This window comes from Bos taurus, chromosome 13 (assembly GCF_002263795.3).
Source record: "Bos taurus isolate L1 Dominette 01449 registration number 42190680 breed Hereford chromosome 13, ARS-UCD2.0, whole genome shotgun sequence".
NCBI lineage: Eukaryota > Metazoa > Chordata > Mammalia > Artiodactyla > Bovidae > Bos > Bos taurus.
Genome location: NC_037340.1, coordinates 37,496,419 through 37,519,426, shown reverse-complemented (window position 1 = coordinate 37,519,426; position 23,008 = coordinate 37,496,419). Strand labels below are relative to the sequence as shown.

The following is a 23,008-nucleotide window of genomic DNA, read 5'->3' as shown; positions in this document are numbered from 1 at the left end:
GAATGGCTTGTTTCAGGCTTCAGCTTCTGGGTCCAAATTTGGCTCTCACCTTGCCTCATTGCAGACACAACTCTCCAAGGTTCCCTTGGCCTGATTCTGCATCCCACTCCCTGATGGTACTGCTCCTGGACTCCAAGAGACCAACAGTGGCTTGTTTCCCAAACTCCTCCCCACATCTTGGGCTCTGCAAGGTCTTACTTGGTCTCCTATTCTTGGTTGACACAGGCAACAAGAACTGACTAGAATAAACTTTCATGCCAACTACCTTTTTACATGCAAACTCCATCATTTTTTAAGAGAACTGATAGTGTCCTGATGAAACTGACATTGCTCCCCCCATCCCCAACCCCTGCCCTCAGAGATGTGGAGAACAAGCTAAGGGCGAGGAAACAGAATTTGTGGATCTCCTTGCTGTTTTCTGCTGCTGGCTTCTTAATTTCTCCTTAAGTCCCAAGATTTTAGACTATTAATGTTAATTAATTAATTGAACACAATTAGGCACAAATTAGGATATTCTTATAACTGTTCCTAACATGCTTGATTTTCCTGATTACAGTATCTCATAACACATCTGTTTATCATTTACTGAGTATCTAATGCTATTGCGAAATTTTTGAATTTTTTCTAACCACATATTTTGATATTTATTGAGTGCTTGCTAAATGTACAGCACTGTGTTAGACACTAAGGAGGCAGTCAAAGAAATACAAAATTCTTATTCTACCTTTTATCAAGTATAAATCCAATAGATCATTGTTTTAATCTCTGCATCTATGAGCAGTTTTGTTTGGGAACCTGGAATCCATAAAAAATGTAGGAGCAAAACTGAAAAGCAGACCAGGAAGACCTGAAATGAACTGGCAAACAAGTTGGTTTACATGCCTAATCACTCAAAGAAATCTTGTTCAGTCTGGTTCTCTCTCTTGTCTAGTGTGAATGCATCGTTTGAACCACAGCAGGAAGCAAAAGGGTTCAAATGCTCATAGCAAATTTCTGGGAACATAAACATCACACTTCATCTCCTTTTCTTCATGTGTAAAATTTGGGGTTAATCTAATGCCTTTCCAAGATCTCTTCCTGCTCTGACAAGCTGTAATTCCATAACTTAAGTTATTGGTTGTCAAAATTTAAATGAGTCTGGATAAACCAGTTAGAATAACCAGCAGGTATCTCACAATATTTTGGTGGGGTACCAATTGGTGAGTGGTCTGACAAGTGTTTAGAAATCATTATCATAAAAGTCATTAGAAGCATAGAAGTTTAAGTCACCATAATAATACTTTTCCTCTTTCTTGAGTTTTTAAAAAAATTTTATTATTGGAGTATAAGTGCTTTACAATATTAGTTTCTGCTGTATAACAATGTGAATCAGCTATATGTGAACATATATGCCCTCCTTCTTTAGCCTCCCTTCCCACCCCATCCCCTCTAGGTCATCACAGAGCACCAAGCTGAGCTCCCTGTGCTGCACAGCAGCTTCCACTAGCTGCCTATTTTATAGGCAATATATATATGTCAATGCTGTTCTCTCAGTGCACCTGAAATGTCCACCGACAGATGCATAGATAAAGAAGATATGATACATGTATATAACAGAATATTACTCAGCCATAAAAAGGAATGAAATTTTGTCATTTGTGGTGATATGGATGGACCTAGATAGACCCTGTCATACAGAGTAGAGTCAGAAAGAGAAAAACAAATATCACGTATTAACACATACAAATGAAATCTAGAAAAATAGTACAGATGACCCTATTTCCAAGGCAGGAATAGAGACAGAGACTTAGAGAACAGATGTGTGGCTGTGCTCCGGGGTGGGTGGAGGGTGAGACAAATTGGGAGAGCAGCAAAACTTTTCTTCTTGTCCCCCCTTTATATAAAGGAATTGTCAACACTTGATACTTCTACTGCATCTTACTGACTGCAGCCTCACAGTTTGGCTTCCTTCCTGTAGCAGACACTATCCATTTCCTGTTCAAATCCTTTTGGGCCTCAGCATTTAGTGCATGCAAGCCTCTGGATCTACTTGTCTGAGAATTTTCTCTGGCGACCAAATTATGCTCTGTTTGAACATTTGCCAAGTCAAAATGCTGCAGAGTCCATGTCACCCAGAAGAAACTATCAATCATGAATCAGTGTCTGATTGCAATTGGTGTATAAATACCCCAGTTCCCTCCCCACTCAGGCAGTATGACTCTGGGACATGATTCTAAACCAGCTCCCAGAGTTTCCTAGTGGGACTGAGTCCCAGTTACTCACAGTGACAACTTGTTATATGATATACCCTAAGTTCCTGCCTTCCCTTCCCTTTCTCAATTGCCCACTCCCCTGCCAATATTTACTAGAATCACTCTTTGAATAAACAACTTGTATTTAATCCTTATCTCAAGGACTACTCCTGGGGACCCAAACCAACATACTTTTCTTCCCATGTGCTAAGGTGGCTCCTCCAATTTTAATAATGACCTCATCTCTAAAGCCAGTGGCCTCTGTTGCCCCATCCCTCCTTTCCTAATCCTCAACTGCATTCTGTTCACAGTCCTGCACTCTCTCAATGATCCTTCCATATCCCTAACAGTCCAAGTTCTGGCTCCTCTTTCTCCCTCCGCGTCCAAAGTCCCCTGAAATTTTGTGCTAAAACCTCTTCACTTCATTTTCTCTCAACACTCTTCCTTGGTGATGGCTATTTAGCTATGGCATGACTGAGGAGCATGTGGATGGATGCTTGTACATTTGACTTTCAGCTAGTTGATCACCTTCACCTCTTCTTGGCTTTGGTAACTTACCTCCATAGACCTTATCATTGTTTGGAAGTGCTCAATTTGGGGAGTCTTGAGTTTAACACCCTACTCACCATATCTTTCTTCCTTTCAGCTCTCTCACTACTAAACTCAATTAACCTTTTCTTCTACTTTTTTGATATTCCATTTTTTTAAAAACCCCATTTCTTTTTCTTCCCACTTCCATCATCCCCATTTGAGTGCTATTTACGAAAATGACTCAGTTGGTAATACTATATCCTGCTTGGCCCCTTGGTACTGGCCAGAAGTCATTGCTAGCCCTCTGTCAGCATCTTCTCCCATTCTCATTTTCAGAGCACAAGACTTTATCTCTTTTGAAGCCCCCATCCCAGCCCTGCTTTCTTCACTCTAAACATTGACCTTGCCTCCTACATCTTTGAAATAACTGTGACTCCTAAGTGGATATTCTTCCCATATCTTCCTCTGTGACCTAAAAACTGAACTTCATCTGCCCACTCTTCTCTTTGTTATATCAAAGAAAGGAGAGTTCCTTTTTCATGTGCTGGCTCATCCCTTCACTTTTAAATAAAACCCAGCTAACCAGGAGATGCTCGAAAATGAAGAGCTCGGGATTGAAGAAGTTCTGGTAAAAGGACTTGTGGTGAAATTAGATTTTAGGAAAAACTAGAAGAATTGGATGTTTAGGGGAGTCAACGCCACATTTAAAGTTATAAATGAAGGGCCATTCTAGGATCCTACAATTTTCTTCATTTTCTTATCAACTTTATAATGGGAGAAAGTGTTAACATGCTGTAACATTCTTAAGTTTATTTCATTCTATGTCAGAAAATTAAGGGTTTGTGTCAATGTTTCATTTGCAACCTAAGAACTTATTATTTCCAATTATTCTCATCAGAGGACCATAGCATATCACAACAATATCCAAAAAATCATGGTCAAATAGCTTTAGGGACAAAAATAACTTGTCAAGAGAGTTTATTACTTTTTCTATATGTAGAAAGCCATGTAGAAGCCATCAACTAATACCCAATCATTATATTTAGGTTAGAAGAGTTAACTCAGATGTAATTTTTTGATTCCCTGACCATCAGAGGATTTTAGCCACCAAATCATCTTTAGCTATAACAGATACATTTTAGTAGAAAAAGACAAACTAAAATTATTGTTTTTCAACTGCCCTGTGGTTATTTGAATCTCAAATAATATATTCCAGAAATTTTGTACAGGGTTTCTATCAAAATGATGAATCTGAGCTCTAATGTAAAATAAAGTTTCTGCTGTAGTCGGGGGAAATCATTTAAACATCAGGTTTCATATTTTATTTTTAAAGCTTGACTTCTTTGAGTAGTTACACTTGAATATACAATTATTGCAAACTTAACTATCAGCATCACTCTCTGATGTACTATAACATTATGATCTACAGCTAATAAGACCTTTTGAAATAGAAACTGATTTCTAGATATTCACTCACTTGAGAAAAAGAGGTATAATTTCTCCCTTCTTTTATATTTATTAGGTTTTAACTGCAGGCTTTATTTTCTCTGCTCAAAGAACTCATCTATTCTAGTATTGATAATTTCTAAGTTGGGAATTTCAGGGAAACACTGGAGTCTGTCAGTCAGTGATTTGCTGGTTGTTAACAACTTCTATTTTCTAAATTTCTGCCTATAAATAAATGGGTACTATAGGAATAATTTCTTTTATTTTTATTTTTATTTATTTTTTTATTTTACGTGCTCCCCATCCTGAACCCTCCTCCCTCCCCCCTCCCCATACCATCCCCCTGGGCCGTCCCAGCGCACCAGCCCCAAGCATCCAGCATCGTGCACTGAACCTGGACTGGCATCTCGTTTCATACATGATATTTCACATGTTTCAATGCCATTCTCCCAAATCTTCCCACCCTCTCCCTCTCCCACAGAGTCCATAAGACTGTTCTATACATCAGTGTCTCTTTTGCTGTCTCATACACAGGGTTATCGTTACCATCTTTCTAAATTCCATATATATGCGTAAGTATACTGTATTGGTGTTTTTCCTTCTGGCTTACTTCACTCTGTATAATAGGCTCCAGTTTCATCCACCTCATTAGAACTGATTCAACTGTATTCTTTTTAATGGCTGAGTAATAATCCATTGTGTATATGTACCACAGCTTTCTTATCCATTCATCTGCTGATGGACATCTAGGTTGCTTCCATGTCCTGGCTATTATAAACAGTGCTGCAATGAACATTGGGGTACATGTGTCTCTTTCAATTCTGGTTTCCTCAGTGTGTATGCCCAGCAGTGGGATTGCTGGATCATAAGGCAGTTCTATTTCCAGTTTTTTCAGGAATCTCCACACTGTTCTCCATAGTGGCTGTACTAGTTTGCATTCCCACCAACAGTGTAAGAGGGTTCCCTTTTCTCCACACCCTCTCCAGCATTTATTGCTTGTAGACTTTTGGATTGCAGCCATTCTGACTGGTGTGAAATGGTACCTCATAGTGGTTTTGATTTGCATTTCTCTGATAATGAGTGATGTTGAGCATCTTTCCATGTGTTTGTTAGCCATTTGTATGTCTTCTTTGGAGAAATGACCCAATCAAAAAATGGGCCAAAGAACTAAATAGACATTTCTCCAAAGAAGACATACATATGTATAAGTCTTTTAAAAATACTATTGTTGCTATAATTTGGCTTGGTTTGGTTGCAAGGCTTGGAGAATCATTTTAGCAATAAAGGGACATTTATTGAGAATGTATTGGTTTGAGTAATGCTGGTTGTTCTAAAGATAAAATCCTGAATCTCAGTGCCTTAATATAATAATTTTTCATTCACATAAGGTCATCTAAGTCAAGAGTCAGGGATGTGGGCTCCTCTCATCTTTTGACTCTGACATCTTTAGCTTTTGCTTTCAAAGTTACTGTTCTCGATCACATCAAGACTCAGAGCAGAAAAGAGTGTGGAAAATCAACCTGTATGTAGTTTTTATGCATCAAGCATAGAAGAAATGCACATCACTTCTGTTTACAATACCTTGTTTGGGATTATCATATGATCACATCTACCTGCAAGGCAGTCTGGGAAATGAGATCTTTCTACATGAGGTAGCTCATGTAGAAGAGGAAGTTAGTTTGATGATTAGCTTTAAGTCTCTGTCACAGAGTTCTTTGGCTGAGAAGTTGAGCAGGAAATTATTAGAAACTCAGATGAAATATTTGCATCTCCCAAGACCTGGGTGGGTGCTCTCATGCTAACTATACTCTATTCTCCATTCTATAGCAACTAGTGAGTCAAATTTCCTAAGGAAGCCGGTATGATTGGTGGAGATAATTACCATGGTCTATAATGAATTATAGATCACTGAACTATCTGGGCCAGGCCATCTCATGGACCATGGCTGATTCATGGGTGGGTTGCCATTGGGTTGAGTGTCTAATTCTTCACTTAATTAGATTGTCACTCCTGAGAAGGTACAACCCACAAAAGCTTTCTTGAGTAAAAAATATGGCTAGGTCATCATCTTATTACTATTGCTACCACCAATAATAGACCTTTATTCTATGCACTCAGCACTGTGTCCAGAACTTGACACGCACTATATTATTGATCTTTCACAACCCCCATATTTTATTAACCATTTCAAATAAAATGAGCCTCTGAGGGATTTCATTATTGAGCCAAGTCTCCAGTGCTGTCTAATCCAAATCACATCATCTTTTCCTTTCGACATTACTGTTCTTGGTTTCCTTCAACTACAAGAGGGGCATTGGGCATGGTGATATCTGTGACAGATGTGACTGGTGACTGGTCCAAGGAAAGGAACAAATTATGTGCAATGGAAATTCCCAAAAGATAAATGCTCTGTTCTAGAACAATCAGAGAAGGTGTGAGGGAAGAACTTGGACTTGACCTAAGTCATAATGTATTAAGTTGGAGTCTGAAAAGAATTCATGGCAGCCATGTTGGAGAAGTAGGGTTCTGGGGTCTTTTCCTTTAGCTAGCATGGGAGTAGATCTTGTAGTCAGAAAAACTATCCCTTAAGGGCTTCTTAAATAGGAATCCTTTTGGAAACACTTAGGATCAAATCTATTTCCTATTGTTTCTGTCTTCATCCCCCAAACAGAGGAAGATGGCCAGAGAATTCTTTTGACTGACAAAATTACTTGCATTGGAAGTGAAAGTAAAGTTATACAATATGGATTCAATATCATTGGGGTATTAAGACACTATTAAAATGGTGAAAATAAATATTCAAAATACATATATCTGCCAAAAGAGTCCTATCCATAATAGGTAAAGAATCCCTACAAACCAAAAATTGAGACAGATAACCCAAAAGAAAATATTTTAAGGGCAAAACACCTGAACAGATACTGCATAAAAAAAAATCCAAAACACAAATAAGCATGTGAAGAGGCATTCAGCTTCAGAGGATCATCAGGGAAACACAGAGTACAAATCACAACTAGACACACTACGTACCCGTCAAAACAGCTAAAAGGAAAAAGGGATAAAATATCAAATGTTGGTGGGGATGTGGAGCAAATGGAATCTTCACACACGGCTGGCAGGCATGCAAACTGGCACAACTACTTTGGAAAACTGTTTGCCAGTTTGTCCGTGGTCAGCAGAATTCTGGGAGGGCCCCCAGTGTTTCTGCTCCCTGTGTCCTTGTGCCCCAAATAATCCCCTCCCCTTGAGTAAGAGCAGGATGGTGTCTATGACAATTTTCCTTCTGTGATTAGATTCCATCACATGGCAGAGGTGAAGAGGTTTATCAAATGTAGTTAAGGCACCAGATCAGTTTAGTCTGATTCAAAAGAATCAAAAGAGAAATTTTCCTGGGTGGGCCTGACTTAATCAGGTTAACGTAAACCAGGGACTGTCCCTTCCAGAAAGCAGAGATCTAAAGGGTGAGATTGTATGAAAGCTTATGGAGGAGGCCATGTGGCAAGGTCATGAGGGTCACCTCTAGAAGCTGGGAGTAGTCCTGGTCTTACAGCCAGCAAGAAAATAAAGATTCCAGGTCTGCAACTACAATGAGTTGAACTCTCATTAAAATCTGAATGTGCTTGGAAGAGGATTTTCCCTTAGTTGTGCCTCTGGATGTGGACACAGCTGGTCAATATCCAGAGCTCAGTCTGTGAGGCTTTAAGCAGAAGCTTCACTAACCAACTAACACGTGCCAGATTCTTTATGCAAGAAAAAGAAATAACCAAATTGTGTGGTTTTAGGTCACTAAATTTGTACTGGTTTGTTATACAACAAAGGAAAACTGATATTCCTAAGAATATTCCCAACAGAAAGGTATAAATGTATTCACCAACATACATATACTACAATATTCACAGAAGCAATATTTTTTAAGCAATTTAGCCTAAAGCTAAAAACTATCCAGGTGAGCATAAAGGGGACTTTTGGAATGCTGATGATAGTTTATCTCTTGATTTAGAGGCTGGGTACATATGTGTGCCCATTTAACAAAAAATTTTCAAGCTGTGCTCTTTCCTAAATTCAGTTCAGTTGCTCAGTTGTGTCCAATTCTTTGCGACCCCTTGGAAGCAGCACACCAGGCTTCCCTGTCCATCACCAACTCCTGGAGTTGGCTCAAACTTATGTCCATCGAGTTGGGGATGCCATCCAACCATGTCATCCTCTGTCATCCCCTTCTTCTCCTGCCTTTAATCTTTCCCAGCATCTGGGAAAGAAATCTTTCCTAAATTATACTTCAATAAAATTAAAATGACCAGAAATTTACTCTTTCATTACCTAATAGTATAATTACTACTGGACTAGAAAATTTTTTAACAATTATACATATAAAAGTGGTCACATGATTTTACTTGTGTAATCATCCTAGCCTCAGTCCTTCATGAGCAAAAAATAAAACATTATAGTAAAAGAAAAAAACTTAATTGTCAGCTGTTTGGATTTCTACTTTAATTCTCACATGCTTTTTAGTCAACCCTCAACACATTACTTTGATAAATAATTTTCATCTTATTTTTTTAAGTTTTTATTTATTCTTTATTTTTATTTATTTATTTAAAATTTAAATTTATTTATTTTAATTGGAGGCTAATTACTTTACAATATTGTATTGGTTTTGCCATACATCAACATGAATCTGCCATGGTTGTACACGTGCTCCCCATCCTGAACGCCCCTCCCACCCCGCTCCCCGTACCATCATCTTATTTTTAAAAGGAATTAAAATTGGCAGCGCATTGAAAATTTTAAAGCAATCTTTAGAATAATGTCTTTGTCATTGTTGTAAACTTTAAGTACATATACATCTCTCTCACAGATCTGGGCCACATCATGATAAAATAGAAAACTTTAGTTTCAACACACCTTCCTGAGGGTAAAGTTATAGGTACTTTTATTCCATTTTCAAGAGGAAATATAACTGTTTGCTCATGGTCTTGTGGAGTTAGGCAAAATAATTGACAAATATTCATTGAGGCTCTTAGACATAGGCTACTGTGCTCAATATAGACATGATAAAAAGACATAGTATATTGTCTTTTGGAAGATTTACAGCCTACCTGAAGAAGTGCATACTCAAGCATACTAATGACATATGCTCATATAATACCAAATAAGTGTTAAATATAGAAAAAAGAAAAGAAAAAATAACTGAATTCTAAAATGGTGCCCAAAAGGCAAAGTATTTGGCAGTCAGGGAAAGCTTCCTGGAGGCAGCATGATAGAAAAACAAAATTATTTTCCATTGGGCTTTAAATCTGAGGGTACTTTTAACCTCTTGGAGCTTTAAAGATTTTCATCTGAGAATTAGAGCTGATGCCAATAATTTCTATCTCACCAATGCATGAGATGAAATAACTTAGTAAAATAGCAGGCCCTCCTCCATCCTTCAGATGAATAACTGCTGAGAGTCTCTGCTGTCTTACACTGAGCATCTAGAAGGATGGTGTGATAGGGAGAGGAAGGAAAAGGAAGTGTTGAGGGTTTAAAATGAAAAATAGATAAGAAATGTTGACCAAAGTACATTACAGCATGATGAAAATAAGACTGAACAGTGTTTGGGAAACCCAGAGGAGTAAGGAAAGAAGTTTTCTTACAGGCTGGCAAATCCAGTAATAGCTGGAATTGGTAAGAAAACCAGAAATACAGAAGATTCCATCCCTGAATATTTACCTTTTCAAGTGGGAAGACACTAACACCCATGTTTACTTACATGTATGAACTGACTGGGCTTCCCAGGGGGCACTACCAGTAAAAAAAAAAACTCAACTGCCGATGTAGGAGATGTAAGAGACTATGGGTTTGATCCCTGGGCCAGGAAGATCCCTTGGAGGAAAGCATGGCAACCCACTCCAGTGTTCTTGCCTGGAGAATTCCACAGACACAGAAGCCTGGGGGCTATAGTCCATAGGATGGCAAAAAGTTTCATGAACTGACTAGAGAACAAGTAATGAAACATTACAGCTTAAGTCACGTAGTCTTTGCTTTTTCATCCCACAGGAATTTGGAGACGGGAAAGCTCATAGCATCAGGGAAGCTTGGGGACTCAGTCTAGGAGGATGGGTGGGCATGGATCCAAAGAAGGAAAAGAACGTTTATTCTCAACAAGTGTAGTTTCATGCAACAATTCATCGGAAGTGTCACTGACTTTTACTTAAACATGTCTCAGAACAAAATCATTGGATAAGAGTACTTCTGAGAGATCGTGGAAAAGTAAGGAGGATGTGGCAAAGTAAAAACCCATCTTTCCTAGATGGGAATTGCAAGTTTGAGGCTGTAATGCAAAGGATGGGAAAGAGGCTGAGGTGTCTGATTTCACCCCAAAATAGGAGTTCCTTGAGATTCTAAGGTAAGTGTATGCAGAGAATTTAGATTCTTTTACGAGATTGTTTTCTACACCTCGTTGCTCAATTCCCATCACCAAAACTGTAAATCCCTTGTTGAGCTGTTCACCACCATACAAAAAAGAAATAACTTTCTTAGAAAATTAATATGTTAAGCCATGATCTGTCTCAGCTACACCTGGGTTTGCTTACATTGCTGAGATCAAATGCTAAGGGCACAGTTTCAAAAAGGAGAAGTTAACAGGATAATGATGTCTGCCCATCCCATGGAAAGGGCCTGGTAGGGGGTGAGTTGGTGTTTAGTCGCTCAGTTGAGTCGCTCAGTTGAGTCCCACTCTTTTGCAACCTCACAGACTGTAGCCAGTCATACTCCTCTGTCCATGGGATTTCCCAGGCAAAAGTACTGGAGTGGGTTGCCATTTCCTTCTCCAGGGGATGTTCCCCACCCAGGGATAGAACCCGAGTCCCCAGTGTTTCTTGCATTGTAGGCAGGACTCTTTACCACGGAGTCACCTGGGTAGCCCGGGCGCGGAGGGCGGGGAGAGGGTTAGATTTTCCCCTCCAACTGCAGCTCTTTTACAAAGGTGGGGTTTTTAAAGAGCTTGCTGCCACATCTCTTTTCATACCCTAAAGGCGAGCATGCCCTGCAGAGCAGGTAGCTTGGAGTGCTATACACTAACAGGTTGAAGAGCGTAAGTTCATCTCTGCTTCTTCCCTTGTGTCCCCAAGTCTGTTTTCTACGTCTGCGTCTCTATTCCTGCCCTGCAAATATCTGGGTTTAAATTCTTGACAGTTTTCATCGTGGACCCTTATCTGAGGCAATTTCCTTATCAGAACCATAGGCTTCATAATAACAGCAGTTTCCCAGAGTTGTTGAAAGTATTAAATAAAAGTGTGTATAGAGACTCCATCACCCTCCCAACCCCCCGTGACTGTCAGCTAGTAATAATCAGTACTATATTTATGCGCCTGGTTCCTGGATCTTGCCAAGTTTGGGGGCGTGAGGGTGGGAAGAAGGAGGGGATGCTTGTTTGTTGTGTTGGCGGCACTCTGGAAACAGCCCCCATACCCCGGGCCCCAGCAGCGCGGGATGCCGCGGTCCGCGTCTCCTCTCCCCGCTCCACCCACGCTTCCTCCTAGAGCAACAAGTTCCCCCGCAGGAGCCGCCCGCGCGCCTCCGGCAGCCCTGGTGTTTCCCGGACCTCCGTCCAACTCCCTGGCAGACCCATTTGGGGGTCAGAACCGCGGTGGCCAACGCCCTACCGAGGCAAGAGAACCCGCAGCAGGTGGAAGGAGCCTGAGTCGCGGCTGGGAAGGAGGCGCCACGCGTGGGAAGTCGGGACCGAGTCCCCAGCTCGCGCTGCCCTGGCGACGCACAAGCATCACCTGAAGCGCCCACCGCTCAAGAGTCTTTCCTGGGGTCAGGAGGGAGGACTGGGACCGGAATCCCACAGACTTTCCACCCGGCCAGCCCTCCGGTCGCTAGATCGCACGCAGCCCTCAGTCCTCCAGATTCCGCTCGCCCCGGTTTCTCTCTGCCCTCTCACCCCACCCCACCCCTCGTCAGGTCCCCTAAGGACACTTCAGATCCCTGGCAGGACATTTCGCAGGAAGCAAGTAGATCAGCCGCGACCCCCATCCAGTGCTCTCCGCTCCCTCGCCCTTGCAGACTGGGGACCCTGGAGTCTCCGAAGCAGTTCCGCGGCATCCCGGCTGGGAAACGGCTGAACTCTGACAACTTCTTGGATGGGGATCCCCGCTTTCTGGTGGGAAAGCCAAGCCGGCTGCCCACATACAGGGAGAGATACCCCGACTTCTCCGAGGGGAAATCCCATTAAAATCTACCTCCCCAGCGTCTACCGCTGCAAGTTGAAAACTGGGGAGCCGACTGAGTGCGCTTCGAGGTGGGTGGGCAGGGGCGAGGTGGGCAAGTTTCAGCCCTCGATTTTGAAAAGACAAACCAGTTCTGTTTCCAAGTCTCCTGGAGCTGGGGGCTGTCTTCCCTGGAAAAGAGCCGGGACCAGAGTCAGGCAAGGGAAGTCCTCCTGGCGCGGGGTTCGAATAGCAAGCAGATGAACTGCGATGTCCAAGCTTCCAGCCCTGTCCCTCGGAAACTAGCCTTTCTCCGGGAGATAGGGGCGGGGGGCACATCCCCGACGGGTCTGCCACGCCAAGCCCAGACGGCGGGCACTTCTTGCCTCACCCCCAGGCAGCCTTGAGAACTTGGTCGCTCGGACAGCAGCCCGGGCGCACCGCATTGTTTGAAAGGTGTTATCCTGTTTTCTCCACCAAGTCAAAGGGCGATCAATTGTTTTCATGACCTTCCGAGTAGCATTTGAAGGGCATTTTAATTACATAACCCGTGAAAGATCACCGGAGGCGATGTCGTGTGAAGAGCCGATGGCAGAATATCTGCATCGCACAAGAAAGAAAACTTGCGAATCTGCAATGAGATTGCGCAGGGCTGCCACCGTTTAGAAACAAACATGCGAAATGCAAGGGAGATGCTTACCTTTCGGACTCCAAAACCGTGCTCTGCTGCAACTTGGCGAGCTTCTTCCTCTCCCCCTCTGTGCAACTCCACAAGAAAATGATTCGTGAAGACCGGTCTCTCAGCAGATGCAAAAACCATGACACAGAAGAGGAGCCCCGCGGCCGCCTTCCCCTGGGAGATACAACCACCTCTCATCTTTCTTTGGGAGTGAAAAGTGGTATCAGGAGGCGCGCAGGATGGCGGAGCAGGGTCCCACAAGGAAGGTCCAAATTAAAAAAAAAAAAAAAAGATGTAGTTTTTGTTGTTGGTGTTTGTTTTTTGAAAAATCTTTGTGTAGAGGAAAACACTGATTAGGGGTTTGGAAAGCAGCAAATCAGTGTGTGTTCTCCAGCCTCTGGCCGGCGGGGAAGCCGTGTGGTCTGGCAGCCCGGCTCGCTCGCAGCGGTGCTAACGTGCAGAGCTGTGTGTATCTCAGAGAAAGAGCGAGTGTATCTGTGCTTGATGCTAAATCTGCATTTTCAGCTCCTCCTCGGCTCCAGTTCCATCGGGGAGGGAGGAAAGCACCAGCCTGAGTGACGTGCGCCCGCCGGCAGCCAATGAGGGCTGCAGAGACGGCGGCCCTCGCCCCGGGCCGCCCGGGGCCCGCCCCTGCCCGCCCCCGGCCGGGCCGGTCCGCCTCCGCCCGCTGGGGGCGCCGTGAGGCGAGCCCGCGCCCCCGCCCCTTTCAGCACCCTGGAGAGCGCCCCCATCTCCGCCCGGGCCGCGCGCTCCCGGGAAAATCCCCCCAGCTGTAATCCGGTCGGTGGCGCCGGAGTGATGTCATTGTTGGTGGAAATCTGTGGGGCTCTGCAAAGGGAATTACGGTGTGCGCCGCTCCCGAGGCCCCGAGGACAGCTGGGGCACCGGCCTCTCCCTTCTCTGCTTCCCTGTTTATTTTCTGCTGCAAAACAACTCTCTCGGTCTCTTTCCCTCCCTCTCTCTCTCACACACACTCACGCGCGCGCGCGCACACACACACACACACACACACACACACACACACACACTGAAATCCTACTCGCTTCCCCTTCTCTCAATAACAAAGCGAACATTAACTCTCCTCCCGCCACTTTGGGCAGGCTTAGCTTCCCTTACAGGCAAGGAGTGGGGGAGCGGGGGAACGTAGCCTTCTTGGGGTGACTCTTGGGGGCGAGAGTGCAGGAGCGAGCTATTTTTTAATTTTTTTGTAGGCTCCAGGCGGATCTGGAACGAAACAGCTGGGCAGCCTGGCAGGAGACCAGGCTCGCCCCCACCAGCAAGTGGGATCAGATGAGACTCCTCCAGAAGTCTGGGCTGCTCCGCGGAGACCGCCTTCAAGACGCCTCGGCAAGGACTGAAGCCTGGAGGTGCCTTCTCAGGCTTGGGGACATGGCCCAAGGACAGGGAGGGTGCGTCTTGGGGAAGGCACAGCCACAGATCCAGGCACTGGGATGACACTGTCTGAGTGTCCTCGACTGGGGCAAATTCAGGCCAAGTGGCAGAGGGTCAACTAAGTTATCTAGTTAAGCAATGTGCACTCATGTCCTAGGAACTGCTTACTACTGGCTTCTTTCTGCCCTAGTGAGAGGAAGCAGGGAGGCAATGTCTGCAATAAAATGAATGCGATTGTTTTAAAGCAACTCAAACAATATTGAGGTGTACACTGATCTCAACTGTGTAGCTCCAAAGTTCAAAATCCTGCCTTACTTGAATAAGAGATAAGAGGGTTCCCCCCCGCCCCCAGACGCTTAACTATATGCAATACATCCAGAGCAGGGGAGGTGGGAAGGAGAGAGAGATTATAATAATCACACATTACATATATGTGTGTGTGTATTTCAGACTTCCTCCTTTTCATTTTAGCATGAAGTTGGAATCTACATAAGAAAACCACTAACGGTAGAAATGAATACACAGTCCCATGGGACACTGTCTTTGAAGCAGATCTCATTGTTGAAGTTGGCTCCCGGAAAACCTGTTCAGGCATTACCAAATAAAAGTATAGGTTTTACTGAAGATTTTGATAGTAGCACAAGAAATCTGTATACAGTTGTTATTATTATTATTATGACTACCTCTACTACTACTTGAATTCCTTTAAGAAAAACTAAATAAGGTGCTGAGAAGGTGCTAAAACACAAGACTAGAGTAGAGACAAAGTTTCTGGAAAAGTGTCAATAAAAGGGAGCAGAGCTACTCTCATTTCCTGAGTTCTTTACTGCTCAGAGGTTCATTTCTGCTAAGATTAAAAAAAACAAAAACAAAAACACCCTATCTTACTCCATCCCTTATCACTGATAGTCCATCTGTTTGATTTTAACACAAGGTTTTCTTATCTAGAGACTGTCAACTCTTCCTTTCTCTCACTTCCTTATATTTTACCCTATTTTGAATCAAAGTATGAGACCATAATGTGGGAGACCCGGGTTCGATCTCAGGGTCAGGAAAATCCCCGGAGAAGGGAATGGCAACCCACTCCAGTATTCTTGCTTGGATAATTCCATGGACAGAGGTGCAGTCCACGTGGTCAAAAAGAGTCAGACACGATGGAGGGACTAACACTTTCACTTTCACATGAGGCTGGGAAGAAGAAATACTAAGTGGTTCTTCCTACCCTGTATTATCATTTGAGAAAAATGGCACCAAATGTGAAAATTACATTAGATGGATTCACAATCATGGAGAGCATTTCAAAAGCAGCAACAGAGATAAAAATCTAAGTCTTTAGAAAAATAGATCTGAAGAGCATTAAATAAGTCAATTTAGAAGATTATGGGTATTGGGAAATAGTGCTGCTAATGTAGCTAACTCTTTCTGAAAATGAGCATGAAATTACCATCTATTCAGAGACATTTATTAATTTTTTTCTGCAACGACAGAGCAATACTTCATTTCCTAAATAAATTCTAAAAATGAAATGCTAGTCAGTGTTGAATCTTATGTATCTGCATTTTAAATAATTAAAACCATGTAAAATTGGATACAAGCTAAATAAAGCCTGGGTGGCTGATTAGAATAAGCCATTTTTAGTGGTTTATATAGAATGCAGCTCATCGTAATATTGTCAGAACAGCATAGTGAATGAAAATAGAAATTTTTGTGGTGCAAGTACTAAATTTCTAATGTATAACAATGTAGTAAGCAAGTGGAGGAAATGCACTGATATTATTTGAAATACAAATGCACATCCATGTGCATCATGTGTTTTATATAACTATCTCTACCATTTTTTTTTTTATTATCAATAGTAACTTTGTTGTAAAAGGTGAACAGAAGATGGCAGCGGACTGTTTCAAGGACTGAAATGGAATGCCGTTGACAAGAACGCTATTGCAGCTTCTGCTGTCACTGGCTATGTCACTGGGGCCAAACCGTTGCATCTCTCAAAGCCTTTGTCTCCTTATCCGTAAAAGGAGACGGTTGAATTAGACACCTTCCAGATCTGAAAGCAATTTCAAAGAGATGCCCAAGTACAGACTTTGACATAGAAAACATCATCAATAGCTTGAGGAATGTTGAAGACAATCATGCCTTTTCAGTAACATTATGGTGGCCAATAGACCTATTTATTGTTAGGTAACCTCTCTTAAGGGGCTTCCCTGGGAGAGCAGCTGATAAAGAATCTGCCTGCAATGCAGAAGACCCTGGTTTGATTCCTGGGTCGGGAAGATCCCCTGGAGAAGGGATAGACTACACACTCCACTATTCATGGGCTTCCCTGGTGGCTCAGACAGTAAAGAATCTGCCTGCAATGTGGGAGACCTAGGTTCAATCTCTGGGTTGGGAAGATCCCCTGGAGGAGGGCGTGGCAACCCACCCCAGTATTCTTGCCTAGAAAATCCCATGGACAGAAGAGCCTGGCGGGCATAGTCCATGGGGCCAGAAAGAGTCAGACATGACTGAGCGACTAAGCACAAACACAACCTCTCTCAAAGAGTCTTATATTTACTAATTTTGCAAATTTGAGGAAAGAGTAAATGATCCCAGGGCTTCCCATGGGGCTCAGTGGTAAAGAATCGACCTGCCAAAGCAGGAGATGCAAGAGACACGAGTTTGATCCCTGGGTCAGGAAGATCCCTGGAGTAGGAAATGGCAACCTACTCCAGTATTCTTGCCTGGAAAATTTCCATGGATAGAGGAACCTGGTGGGCTACAGCCCAGGGGGTCACAAAGAGTTGGACATGACTGAGTGAAATGCAGTACTTGGATGCAATCTCAAAAATGACAGAATGATCTCTATTCGTTTCCAAGGCAAACCATTCAATATCACAGTAATCCAAGTCTATGCCCCAACCAGTAATGCTAAAGAAGCTGAAGTTGAATGGTTCTATGAAGACCTACAAGACCTTTTAGAACTAACACCCAAAAAAAGATGTCCTTTTCATTATAGGGGACTGGAATGCAAAAGTAGGAAGTCAAGAAACACCTGAAGTAACAGGCAAATTTGGCCTTGGAATACAGAATGAAACAGGGCAAAGACTAATAGAGTTTTGCCAAGAAAATGTACTAGTCATAACAAACACCCTCTTCCAACAACACAAGAGAAGACTCTACACATGGACATCACCAGATGGTCAACATCGAAATCAGATTGATTATATTCTTTGCAGCCAAAGATGGAGAAGCTCTATACAGTCAGCAAAAACAAGACCAGGAGCTGACTGTGGCTCAGACCATGAACTCCTTATTGCCAAATTCAGACTTAAATTGAAGAAAGTAGGTAAAACCACTAGACCATTCAGGTATGACCTAAATCAAATCCCTTATGATTATACAGTGGAAGTGAGAAATAGATTTAAGGGCCTAGATCTGATAGATAGAGTGCCTGATGAGCTATGGAATGAGGTTCGTGACATTGTACAGGAGACAGGGATCAAGACCATCCCCATGGAAAAGAAATGCAAAAAAGCAAAATGGCTGTCTGAGGAGGCCTTACAAATAGCTGTGAAAAGAAGAGAAGCGAAAAGCAAAGGAGAAAAGGAAAGATATAAACATCTGAATGCAGAGTTCCAAAGAATAGCAAGAAGAGATAAGAAAGCCTTCTACAGTGATCAATGCAAAGAAATAGAGGAAAACAACAGAATGGGAAAGACTAGAGACCTCTTCAAGAAAATCAGAGATACCAAGGGAACATTGCATGCAAAGATGGGCTCAATAAAGGACAGAAATGGTATGGACCTAACAGAAGCAGAAGATAATAAGAAGAGATGGCAAGTATGCACAGAAGAACTGTACAAAAAAGATCTTCACGACCCAGATAATCATGATGGTGTGATCACTCACCTAGAGCCAGACATCCTGGAATGTGAAGTCAAGTGGGCCTTAGAAAGCATCACTACGAACAAAGTTAGTGGAGGTGATGGAATTCCAGTTGAGCTATTCCAAATCCTGAAAGATGATGCTGTGAAAGTGCTGCACTCAATATGCCAGCAAATTTGGAAAACTCAGCAGTGGCCACAGGACTGGAAAAGGTCAGTTTTCATTCCAATCCCAAAGAAAGGCAATGCCAAAGAATGCTCAAACTACCACACAATTGCACTCATCTCACATGCTAGTCAAGTAATGCTCAAAATTCTCCAAGCCGGGCTTCAGCAATATGTGAACCATGAACTTCCTGATGTTCAAGCTGGTTTTAGAAAAGGCAGAGAAACCAGAGATCAAATTGCCAACATCTGCTGGATCATCAAAAAAGCAAGAGAGTTCCAGAAAAACATCTATTTCTGCTTATTGACTATGCCAAAGCCTTTGACTGTGTGGATCACAATAAACTGTGGAAAATTCTGAAAGAAATGGGAATACCAGACCACCTGACCTGCCTCTTGAGAAATTTGTATGCAGGTCAGGAAGCAACAGTTAGAACTGGACATGCAACAACAGACTGGTTCCAAATAGGAAAAGGAGTACGTCAAGGCTGTATATTGTCACCCTGCTTATTTAACTTCTATGCAGGGTACATCATGAGAAACGCTGGACTGGAAGAAGCACAAGTTGGAATCAAGATTGCCAGGAGAAATATCAATAACCTCAGATATGCAGATGACACCACCCTTATGGCAGAAAGTGAAGAGGAACTCAAAAGCCTCTTGATGAAAGTGAAAGAGGAGAGTGAAAAAGTTGGCTTAAAGCTCAACATTCAGAAAACGAAGATCATGGCATCTGGTCCCATCACTTCATGGGAAATAGATGGGGAAACAGTGGAAACAGTGTTAGACTTTATTTTTTGGGCTCCAAAATCACTGCAGATGGTGACTGCAGCCATGAAATTAAAAGACACTTACTCCTTGGAAGGAAAGTTATGACCAACCTAGATAGCATATTCAAAAGCAGAGACATTACTTTGCCAACAAAGGTCCATCTAGTCAAGGCTATGGTTTTTCTTGTGGTCATGTATGGATGTGAGAGTTGGATTATGAAGAAAGCTGAGCGCCAAGGAATTGATGCTTTTGAACTGTGGTGTTGGAGAAGACTCTTGAGAGTCCCTTGGACTGCAAGGAGATCCAACCAGTCCATTCTGAAGGAGATCAGCCCTGGGATTTCTTTGGAAGGAATGATGCTAAAGTACTTTGGCCACCGCATGCAAAGTGTTGACTCATTGGAAAAGACTCTGATGCTGGGAGGGATTGGGGGCAAGAGGAGAAGGGGACGACAGAGGATGAGATGGCTGGATGGCATCACTGACTCGATGGACATGAGTCTGAATGAACTCCGGAGTTGGTGATGGACAGGGAGGCCTGGCGTGCTGCGAGTCATGGGGTCGCAAAGAGTCAGACGCGACTGAGGGACTGATCTGAACTGATCTGAGTGCACATGCACGGATAAACTGATCTGTCTGACACTTAGTATCAGACATGAAAACCATCAGTTCTGAGATTCTTACTATTAAAGATACTGTTGTATATGTAGAGAAAACATGGGCATTTGGTTCTGGTTCAGATAGGACACATACGCTCTCGAGTCTCTCTGAAGAAATTGTCCTGAAAAAACAAAATATTGTCCTGAAAAGACCAGAATATTTCATTTCATGGCTTCATAACTTTAAGTCAACAGCCCTATGTGTGATTAAAAGTGTCTGAACCACCCAAGATGTGATTGGGATCCTCTCATTCAGATGTATTTCTGGGGAGAATTTTGGCCCCAGGGAGGGTCAGGTGAAGGCAAACCCATCACCGTGGAGGAGAGGAAAAGGTAGAAGCAGTCCTAGGAGAGGATGCTGGATCTTTGAATAGTCTTTGGACTGTTAGCAGAAAGATAATTCTGTTCATGTCTCTTCAATTGGTTGGATGGATAATCAAATTAGATGAGGTGAAGGGGAGTAAGATATGAAAAACAGAAGGTACAATTTAAAATACCGCCTTGTTAGAAATCAGGTTGGGCTTTTTCATTTCTGTTGATCACTCTGAGCTCTTTAAGAGTGGTGCCTGAATGCTCAGTTATGTCCGACTCTTTGTGACCCCATGGAGTGTAGCCCACCGGGCTCCTCTGTCCCTGGAATTTTCCAGACAAACACACTGGAATGGGTTTCTATTTACTCTTCCAGGAGATCTTTCTGATCCAGGGATCAAACCTGTGTCTCCTGCACTGGCAGGTGGATTCTTTACCACAGAACCACCAGGGAAGCCCTTAAGAGCAGTAATAATATAATTTCACAGTGTGCCACAACACTCTACGATCACAGTGTGTTACCAGCCTCTTCGGGTGGATTCTTCCTAATGACACTGTCCTCCCCTCCCCCCGCCCAAGTCCATATTTAGGCTTTTTCTGAAGTGCTGTTGTCACCTTATAGATTTCTGCCGTATTTTGAACTCAATATTGATCAAGCTTTTAAAAAATATTCTCCAGATAATTCTTATTTTCTAAGATCTCATTTCATTTCCCTGCAGTATTTATTTACATTCTCATATTTGCTCTAACTAAAAATTCAGGTGCTTGAAAAATTTAATTAGCTATTTGGCATGCATCCACTCCTTTTATTTATTTTTTAATTCATTTTTAAATGGAGTATAATTGCTGTACAATGTTACGTTAGTTTCTGCCGTTTAACAACATGCATCAGATATATGTACACATATATCCCCTCCCTTTTGAGCCTTCCTCCCACATCCTCACTCCTTTTAAATCACTGGGACTTGAATGGTCCCATCTCCCATTCCTGTAGCTTTTACCAGTTTATACCTTTTCCTTAAATGACCTAGCCCTGTTTTTTCCTTCAGTTGTGAAATCTCAGCTGACTCTTGTATCTAAGCTGCCTTAAATTAATACAGTGGGGAGGACTCATGGGGTTTTAGTGAGAGTTTTATTATCAGCAAGGCATTAAATCTAGAATGGGTTGTATTCATTTTATAACTTCATCAACAAGCCATCAAATTTATTCAGACTAATTGACTCTTCATAAACAGAAGCTACTCATTGCTTCCTTATTTTTCAGGACAGTAAAAATTTATTTTTTGTGCTAATTTAGGTTCTATTATTTTGCTAGGATTTGGAGAAGCTAAACAATGAGGACCAAGGGCCTTTTTCATCTTCTTTTGAAAATTAGGAACACATTGCTATTCACTATCTTTAGATTCCTCTTTAGGTCTACAGGACTACAAAATAATGTTTGCTCACTTGGAAAATTAATTAGTTATTTCTCAGGGCTTATTGGAACATTGCTTATTGTCTGTAGAAAGTGATTACCTATTCATGAATTCTCTACCTTGTGTTATTTCCTTTTCTGTTTCATGGTCTTTAAAAAAATACAGCAAATCTTCAATTCATTTTTTTTTGAATGATTATGGAAATTATCTTTAGCAGGGAGATTTTTTGAGCTCTTCAAACTACCCCTCACATAGAAATAATTCAGAGAGAACAAAGAACATGGCTTGTTAGAAAATATAAACTGGAATTTGAAAAGATAAGAATTTTATGTGTAAAACAAAAGTTCAAATATTAAAATGTGTATACCAGTTTTTAAAGGCTAATTCTGCCATTGCAAGAAGCATCTGATTCTAGGAAAGTCCTTACTTAGACCTAAATTCTTTCAGTAATTATACACTCTTTAGTACTGGATTGGATGACCTCACCCAAGCAGAGAAATTGATATATCATGTAATTTAAATGCTGGAGGAATAGCTATAAATTTATGGCTGTGCTCTCAGATATTCCTTTTCCTATTTCTTCTGAAACTATTCTATAATTTCATGGTTTTGGAAACATGGCCTGATCTATTTTTAAGAAACTTCATCATACAATATCTGTTTTTTCTTTTTATGACACTAAAGAGGGTAAACCAAACCCTACACCTTAGAAACATACTTTTAGAACTAGCTACTTAAGACAATACTTAGGGGCTTTTATAGAATTATTTTCTTTACCAAAATTCTACAATCAGGAGATTACAATTCATATAGGGCCTAATCATAGTATTCTTAATGTCTAATAACGCAGTCTATGATGTATTAATTTATGCTAGTGGCACCTGGTTCACAAGTATTGTTTTTTTATATGGATTACAATGTTAAAAAAAGAGTCACCATCTTTTGGAAATGAATCATTTCCCATAACAAAGTCCAAAATGTGACTTCTTGTAAAATAATCAAAGATTTGGTGATTCGGTCACAATTAGCCTCCCACCACCAAATATAACAGGGCCTGAGTTGCCCTAGTTGCAAGAATGTTCACCAGCCTAATGACTCCTATGCTTTACATCCTTGACTTGGTTCACGTGGAGGATCATGAGCTGGAAGCAAAGACTCCTTTGTTTCATGCTGTCTCTTATTTTAGCCATGGGACCTGGAGTAAGTGGCTTCATCCTCTGAGCTTTGATGTAAGTTGGGGGTAGTATTTGCTTAGACTGATTGTGTCTAAGATTCTGTTTAGGGCTAGTTTTCAATAAAAATATTTTCTACCAAGCACTCATTTCTCTCGTG

At 42.0% G+C, this 23,008-nt stretch overlaps 1 protein-coding gene across 2 annotated transcripts in view; it reads right to left on the bottom strand.

The window, feature by feature from the left end:
• The window catches only part of PCSK2 (proprotein convertase subtilisin/kexin type 2), a 240,427-nt gene extending 226,772 nt beyond the window's left edge, over positions 1 to 13,655 (bottom strand). Inside the window, exon 1 of one of the 2 annotated variants that reach the window (XM_005214325.5) lies at positions 13,101 to 13,655. In XM_005214325.5, the coding sequence (XP_005214382.2) occupies positions 13,101 to 13,277 (177 nt within the window). In that variant the 5' untranslated portion in view covers positions 13,278 to 13,655. 2 annotated transcript variants of the gene reach the window in all.
• Positions 13,656 to 23,008: the final 9,353 nt, after the last annotated feature.